We start from the raw sequence: 8,841 nt of genomic DNA on the forward strand, positions 1-8,841 counted from the left end.
GCCATATATTCAGCAAGTTGTTTCAGTCTGGTAGCAAGCTATGTTTGCTTCATAATCTGAAAGCAGATGCTTTGCATTGTGGTCACACAATGTTTTTCAGTAACAAATAAAAATGGTCACGAGATTCTGAAAATACCACAGAAAGCCAAATTTGTCTTAAGCCTTGCTTAAGTTAGCGCATACTTGTTAAGTTAGCACAAACTTCTGGGTTGGTTCATTTGGCATGTTCACACAAGCTATGTACTTTTTTTGTGGTACCCCAGACACCCACTGCTTATACATGGCAGTCTGGTACAAAATCAGAGATGACTGCTTTTTCAGATTGAGCAAGGCAATGAGAACACCTGTTCCTTCTGCTTCTGTCATAATTGAGGAGAGTCTGGGGTTCACAATCCTTCTTCTAACCTCTCTCAGATATCACAGAAATCTCAACTCACTGTTAGGCTATTACTGCCAGCTGAAGAAAGCTTTGCATTGAAAGCACACGTTTTTCTTGATTAGTCTGAGATAACATCTCCACACCACTCTTCCCTTGCTTATACTATTAGACCACCATTTTTGTAATTCTGTATCTGCAGGTGTTCTGAATACTAGGTCTTCCAGCTCTTTTTGCATGAAGCATGTTAAACAAATTTTAAACATAAAAAAGTTCAAGTTTGAAACACAAAAACCCAGGAAGTGTATGACAGCTACTTAAGGTAAAATTTTGAATATCCTGATTTTTTTTCCAAGAGTTCCTTTATTTTTATACCATTTTCACAACACTGGTAAGTATAGATACAGCACTTTTCAATAAGCTTGTAAGATTTTACCTCATCCATACCTCATGCCTTGCACTGACTAAAATTTCTGCATATGGTAACTAGCTGTGACCAGTAAACAGCCACATGAAGCAGGAGATTAAAGGTGTGATTGTAACTGTAGCCAAAGGCTTTGCAACACTGTAATAAAAAATAATTGTCAGTGAAACTTGCATCACTGATCCAAGATCAAATGAAACACTTGCCTGTTGAACAGTGTAGCCCACTCTTTGGTACTAGACCATACCAAACTCTTAAACAGACAATCCCCTACGAAGTCAGGCCAGAAAGGCCTGGGTTATCAGTAACATGAGAATTCTGCGTAAGAGCAAGCTTACCCTTGTGACTGGTACTACTGGAGAAATCTTCCTGGCAAAGACAAGCCACCTTATCCATTCTATTTCCATGAGAAATGAGTAAACTACACAATTCCTTCTCCACCAGCTGCTCAGAAAAACCCCACCAACACAAAACAAGGCAAGCCATAGCATGCTGGCTCATGGCTTCTTAAAACTGCTACCCATATTCCTCGGGCTAAGAGGACAAAGGTGCAGAGCTGTCATTTCCAGGCTCCCTGCTTTTTAGTGAACCCATGACCTTTCGCTCCATCCCCCTTTTTCTCTATGAATATTCATTATCATTTTACACAGGCTGGGTGCTGGCTGCCACCTATCAAAGCTAAACAAAACATTTTCTATACCAGGGTGTATTCGGAGGAGTCAGCAGCTTCTCAGTGCTGCATGAGATCCTTGTGAACATGCACCTGGGATTTTGTTTGAAGGGTACAATGTCCAGGTTTTTTCCCAGATTCCACTAACAGTTTTCTGCATCAGCTACACACTATGGAGACAAGCGGCAACAGAGGGAATTTAAGGCAAGTAAAAAGAGGAATCAGTACACTCAACTAGGACCTAGAGGTAGCACATTCTCATGTGAAGTCACAAAGCAAAGTGACAGATGTTGACATCTGAAGGAAGCAAGTCAGTATTCAGAAGCACAGACAAGTGCTTGGATTGGCCCCAGTAAAGCTGAGTATTATTCTGCTCAGTGTCACAAGTATCTAAAATAATTCTCAGAATAACACAAAGTCTGAGTAGAGCACTGGTAACCACACCACTGGTAACCACTGGTAGCCACACCACTGAGGAGGCCACACCCTCAGTCCTGTGAGCAGTTCTGGACTCCCCAGCACAAGAGAGACATGGACATACTGGAGAGAGTCCAGGAGAGGACACAAAGATGATTAACAACTAGAGCTCCTCTGCTATGAGGAAAGGTTGAGAGAGCTCGGACTGTTCAGCCTGGAGAAGGCTCAGAGGAGGCATCAATGTGTACAAATATCTGGCAGCAGGGTGCAAAGACGACAAAGCCAGATTCTCTTCAGTGGTGTCCAGTTACAGGACAAGAGGCAATAGGCACATATTTAAACACAGGAGATTCAGGATTTCTCCTGAGCATCAGGAAACACTTTTTCACTGTGAAGGTGACCAAACGCTGGCACAGGTTGTCCAAAAAGGTTGTAGAGTCTCCCTCCTTGGAGATCTTCAGAAGTTGTCTAGACACGACACTGGCTAGAGCATCGAGGTCTAGATGGCCCTGCTTGAGCATGGGGGTGGGTACAGATGACTTCCAGAGGTCCCTTCCAACCTCAGCCTTTCTGTGATAGCACTGATATAGGAGGTAAGAGGGGAGACAGTGAGCTAGCATACTTGAATATAAAACTAAAGCAGACAAGACAATCTACAAAATCTCTGCACAACAGCTAGAGGAGGTAAGCAAAACCCACAGAACCGTTGGTAAGCCACATGGTATACACAAAAAACATCCAGACACATTGTTAGCCCCTGCAAACCCAGTTTATAAAACTCTGCTTTAACTTCTGTAACATTGCTTTGACCTGAAATTTGAGTCTTTGCCCATTTTCTTTGATTGCAGCTCAAAACCATGCCATTAGCCCAGATAAAATGTCCTACTGAGACAGGACAAGGCGATTAATCAGTTCCATGACTCAGTGTGCAAGAATTCCTTTAGTGTGCTGGTCTTTCAAATTCCAGTAAATTCAAATTAACATTTTAAACTTTGTATATTTAATGCGACAGAGCTTTCTTTGTTAAATTACCAGTCATTTTAGAAGCCATTTTTTGTACATCTTTGGGGTAAGTAGAAGAAAGGAAGTTTTCAGTCAAGGTGAATGCATAATTAGTCAAGGCTAGCATTGAGTACCAGTATTCTATGGACTTGCTCTGTGCTTTGGTCCTATTAAATTCACCTGTGGTATCTCTGTGCAGCTCAGAAAAAATACTTTTGCTCCTTTAATCTTCCATGGAATTAGGTTTCCAGACCTGTAGTCTACTTTCATTTTCATCTCCACTCATCAGTAGTTTATGAAGACACCTAGAAACATTAGAATAGCTCCAGTCACTGTAGACCTCAGTAAGGTACAGTTTAACTACTGAAGGCTGATTGGCAAGCATCTATTCAATATATGATCCACCAAAGGAGCACAGCTGCTACTAAGACAGTTGCTGTGCGGCAGCTCCCTGAACCTTACTAAATTTTAATCTGCATCTGCAGCCCTCTTCAAACTGCCTGAACTAACCTTCCAGCTCGTACACAAAAGGTATTAAAAGTAATTCTGCTACACACTAGTTAAGCTACTGTATCTTTGATAGAAAGGTGAAATAATGTATGAGACAAAACAGACCATTGTTACAAGATAGCTAAGGTAAATCTTACCAGATCAAGGCTGGAATACAGCCCCTGTGAATGCGGGGTGAGGTTAGAGAGCCAAGAAAGCAGCAGAACAAAGGTTTTTTTAATCAGTTTGTTGCACATTCGACCACTTTGGCAGACAAAGCTCCAACTCAGCAGATGAGCAGCAGTAAGAGCAAGTCTTCTCTTCCTTGCTCAAGAAATCCAGTCCACCACCCTGGTGGGAAAAAGTGTCTGGAAGAGTTAGTAAGGACAAGGACACCGTTCAAAAACACCTTAACAACATCTGCACAACCAAACTTTGAGTACAGCATGGCAGAATAGAATATGCAGCAGAATATCAAAGCCTTTAACTATTCAGTGCCCTATACTGTATTTTTAGCCTAAGATCTGCAGCTGGAGTGACAACAGAAAATTACATAGCACTGCTTACCTGCAGAAGTCACTGTCCTCAGTTCCACTAGAAGTAGCTCCTTAACAAGCCCACTGCTCCAGTTTCCTAGAGCTTCTATCTTGTGTGATAAACTGCATAGGAAAGTAGTTTTTAAACTAAAGCTCTCAAGAGCTTTAAGAAAGCTTATAGAGACAAGCAGGACAGCCTCTCAAGAGACCAGGAGCACTGCAGTCACCAGCAAGGTGAAATCACTAGCAACTAAAAGAAAAGTTCACTCACACTCCATTCAAAGACCCCTTGTTCAAAGGGAGGAGGAGACCTTCTCAATTCATCCAAAGTCAACACATTTTGCTGTTTAACAAATCTTTAATATCAGTATCTTTAATATCAGTAACATGGGAATTGACACCTCAGTGCACAATAGCACAGAGACTACAGTTTTGGAGGTTCTCCCATTTCAGACAGAAAGGAAACATGAGGAAGAACATGCAGTCATACAATGATCAGCTCTAGATACATAATGAGGTTTGATCAAAAAAATTGAAACAATCCAATTACTGCAAACATAGCTTCTCTGAGTAAGGTTAAGATACCACATTTGTAGTATTTCCTTTGCGCTTTCCTTCAGCGAACCAGTGGAGCCTGCTTGAGGGAGATGAGGACTGAGCGCATGCGGGACACATCTTTTGCCTGCTTACTAGACTTGGGATTAAAGTCACAGAGCTGAGCCACACGTTCCCATTCAGTGCCCGGAAAAATGTCTTCTGCATCATTCACAAAGGCTTCTTCAGCTGCCCTAAAAGCAATGCAATGCACCTTGCGTTAATGCCCAACATATAAGGCACTCCTTCCCTCTTCGAGGATGCAGTTTCTTTCAGCATGTTTGTGGACACTATGGATATTTAAACTCTCACTGCCCCAACCCTGGAGATGGAAGTATGTTGCAATAGTATGCTTGGCACAAGCACTGCAGAGGATTGCTGTGTAAAATCCTGGAACACAGGTGTCTGGTTTTAAGAATAGTTATTGAGTCTTTGCCTAAGGAGTCACTACACAAGCTGCCAGGAAGTAAGGTGCTCCTAAGGAGGTATTTTATTTATGGAGAAATGCACAAGAAATGCACCAGTTAAGCCGCTGCTACTCAATGACTTATATTGGACACTTGCCAACTGGAAATTTACAAGTCCCTGCAAGCATGTCTTAAGATTTCATTTGAGGATTTAAATCAGCCCCAAGGCCTACAGGCCATCATAAAACTACCTGCTGATGATTCCCAACAGTGCAGTGAAGCAGCATGAATCGAGGAATTTTAAGTCACGTATCCCATGCTTGTGGGTGCTATAGACTAAAGCATATCTTGGCATAGGGAATGACTCATTTGAGGTCAGCTCGCAGGATAAACATATTTCCCCTTCTCACACCGTGAGACTCCTAAGGAGGCTTTGTACATAATGTACAGGTTAGTGCCTGTGGCTTCCCAGCTCTGTCCTTTTGGTATTGCTATGCAGCTGACAGCATTGCTTCACTCCACATGTAACACTCCAGCATCTAGCTTTCATGAACTGTGGGGCCCTGGTAGCTGCCTTAAGTGAAAGAGCAGTAAGCTTCAAGAGATAAACCAAATCCACCTACTCCAAGAAGCAGTACAGAAAAAGCAGTGAAGATGACTCTCCCATGAGGGTTCAGCACTGTTCACAGGGATAAGGTTACAGACACCACTGAAGACAAGGGACACTACAACACTGCTACTTTATGCAACATGACATTTTTAAGGGGCAGTGAAGATTTTTTACTTAACTGTTCTAGGCTGTAGCAAGGATGGTTTATGTTTGTGCTCAAAGGTGAAGAGAATAAAAGAAACAAGGAGAAAAAGTTTAAGTTAGATACGGAAAATGAGAATGAGTTTAATGCAGATGATCAGCTGGCTGAACATGCACTAGTAGCTTAGCCTACATTCAGGAAACAGGCTGCCACTTCTATTCTGTAGCACTTATTCTGCACATTTGCATTGGATATATGAAGATAAGGGGTTTATTAAAAAGCAAAAAACAAACATTAACTCCAGGTGACTTCAGAGAAGTCAACCACCACCTGTAAATCCATCATTTCACAAGTTTTGGGTTACATCCACCTACAGTTAGGTAATGAATTCCACACTAGACCTTCAATATTAGCCACACTGTGGCTTACTGTAACACCTTCTAAAAGTGTCACCTTTATCTGTGACATAGCCATCTTTCAATTCAAGTCTACAAATTAAGGGAAGGAATTAAAATACAAGAACAAGCCAATGAAAATTGCAATCCTCCCACTCCGCACAAACTAGCATACTCATTGCAGCTTGAAAGACATGGCTATATTCTCATTGATCCATACAGCTGGCAAAATGTCTGCACAGAGTTGCCCCTAATTTTCTCTCAGCAGCTAATGCTGATTTTTCCAGTGCCACCTTCTTATACTTTTCATCTGGTTTCTAACAGCATGCTACTTCTATATGCATGCACCTCTTCTACCCTGATTTATGGCAGGTGATTCCTTTCTTCCTTGGCTTGCAGAGCTTTACATGCAAACATTGCTTGAATATTTTTCTAATTTTGGAGGGAAATGAGCACGGATCAGAAGCTAAATGCCTACTACAGAGAATGCATAACTAAACATTGTGTTTCACTCTACAGAAACAATTAGAACAAAAAAACAGCACTGTGTGAGACTGCAGACACTAACCCACACACCACATCTTGATAAGCAGTGTTTGCTGGCCTGGAAACAACCATAAATCCCTACATGTCTGGAGTAATTATCAAAATTCCAGTGGTATGTACACTAGATGACTTAATCTGAAAGTGCTGGATATTGCGGAGTGTATGGGATCCTCATAGGAAAGCTGCACTTAACACTGCAGATCAGATGCAGTCCAAAAAGTAAAGGCTATTTACTTACATTGGCTTACACTGCCCTGAAATATTCAAAAGTCACCTTCAGATGTTCAGTGCTATTTCTGGCCCTTCTCATTACCTAGCTGACTAGCTAACAGAATTAGTAGTTAAGCAACATACACATAACCAATCACGTCAGCGAAGGGTTGTTTGTAGAAAGCTTCATCTGCCAGCCTAGGTAGCAAGTAGTCCAACAGGCAGGCAAGCAGGCAGAAGAAAAGAGATAAGGATGAGAAGTACAGTACATAGTGAAGGCAGTTTTAACAAGTACATTAACTTTGTATCACCTAGACTTAGTGCAACAAGCAAGCAGCTGCCACGTGGAATGTATCAGCTAAGCCATTGATTCAGAGGGGCAACGCAAAAGCTCTACTACACCGTAGAAGTTTGGACCAGCGAGTTTACAACTAGAGTCCCAGTGTTAGCACTAGGCTACTTCCAATTGACAGATACCCATTAGGAGAGAGATCTCACCAGGGTGATGAGAACACCAAACATTCCTGCATAACACTTGTTAAATGGACCCTGCTCCAGAATGTATACTATGCACGCAAATACTGACCACAAAGCTATGGGGGTCATGAGCTCTGCCCACCCAACAGAAGAGTGCCAATCCTGTTCCCTTCTTTGGCCCAACCAAAGACTATACCTCAATGAATGAAAGTGTCAAATCCTTAACACTGCTGGAAGTGTAGGCCTGTCTTCTTCCTTTAGTGAGAAATAGAGTCTACCTATGACTCTGCTTACTCAAGACAAACCTGATGGCCATTTTGATACAAAAAATTGTGTTGCAAAACTTTGGGGACCCACAGGCTTGAAGATAAAGTATAAAGCAGCCCTGATAATTACACTGTCAACACTAGGTCATATCTAAGTGGTACTATCAGTACTACCACATTTACATTTACATAACTTGAAGTCAAAATTCCCCATGGAACCTCTAAGTGTAAGAGCTTACCAGACCAACAGCCAAGTCATTAGTTTCTGGCCCAGAGCCCATAATTAGACAATTCAAAGCAGCTAGTTCTTCACTAGCTGAACTGAGTCAGATTATTTCTTGAACACTTCCAAAAGCAGCAGCCAAAGGTTTTAAGATATCTAATGAAATAACTTGTAGCAAAGACTAACTAGAAGGCCACTTCCATGTGTTCTAAAGTAAACAGTAAGATTGATAGTCTCAAGGCATGTAGTTACAGTCACTGAAGACCTGGGCAGCTAGGAGCATGAAAACAAATAGGCAGACTAAAACTTCTTCTGGCCACACTCAAACTTTGTGTCTTAAGGAATCTTCAGTAATTCTGGTTTGTATCTAATGTCTTCTCTTGCTATTCTTGGACATTTCATCTAGATTGTAAGAAATTTTTAAAAAGAGTCTACCACTGGAGACTCATTTCTCAGTAGGAGAGGTTACTTTAATGATCTGAAGAACTAGTTTCCTAGGACTCACCATACGTATTCTATCCTCCCTTCCCCATTACTTTCATATTCAGTACTGTTCTTCAGCTGGATGGAGAAAACTTACCTGTTGCTGGCTTTTGTTTTCTGGAGATTTTCATCTTGCCTTGCATACCACTCCTCCAACTCCTTTATTGCTTTCTCTTTCCATTCTGCTTCTTGCTTTCGTGAGTTTGCATCTGAAGAGTTAAGAATTGATTGTAAGTCATGTTTGTTCAAGCTGGATCTTGCTAACATTTCAGCTGATAGCACGCTAGCACAGATAGTTGCTTGATAAGGGTTAGGTGAGTTCTTGATCAAGGCCATGAGAACTAAATACATGAACATTCAAAGGATTAGAAAAACTGAATGCCTGCACTGCATAACTGTGACAGTCCATTTCAGTTTAGGATGTAGACTAATTTAGATTCATTAAGTCTGCTGTCCTGCACACTGTTCAAAAACAAACACCTTGTTATGCTAGTGCTAGAACAAATCTCAGTAAAGCCTCTGTGCTTAGACAAAGTGAGGGAGCCTGTCAATCAGCACACTTTTTTTTTTTTTT

At 41.5% G+C, this 8,841-nt stretch overlaps 1 protein-coding gene across 1 annotated transcript in view; it reads right to left on the reverse strand.

Moving 5' to 3' along the window:
• Window positions 1-4,252: 4,252 nt before the first annotated feature.
• CLTA (clathrin, light chain A) overlaps window positions 4,253-8,841 on the reverse strand; it is a 15,144-nt gene continuing 10,555 nt past the window's right edge. The window contains exons 5-8 of the mRNA XM_010143834.1: window positions 8,365-8,476; window positions 6,963-7,016; window positions 5,705-5,740; window positions 4,253-4,702 (exon numbers count right to left, since the gene is read on the reverse strand). Coding sequence (XP_010142136.1) covers window positions 4,531-4,702; window positions 5,705-5,740; window positions 6,963-7,016; window positions 8,365-8,476 — 374 coding nt within the window. The 3' untranslated portion in view covers window positions 4,253-4,530. The remainder of the gene's footprint in view (window positions 4,703-5,704; window positions 5,741-6,962; window positions 7,017-8,364; window positions 8,477-8,841) is intronic.

This window comes from Buceros rhinoceros, unplaced genomic scaffold, assembly GCF_000710305.1.
Source record: "Buceros rhinoceros silvestris isolate BGI_N320 unplaced genomic scaffold, ASM71030v1 scaffold28279, whole genome shotgun sequence".
Taxonomy (NCBI): Eukaryota; Metazoa; Chordata; class Aves; order Bucerotiformes; family Bucerotidae; genus Buceros; species Buceros rhinoceros.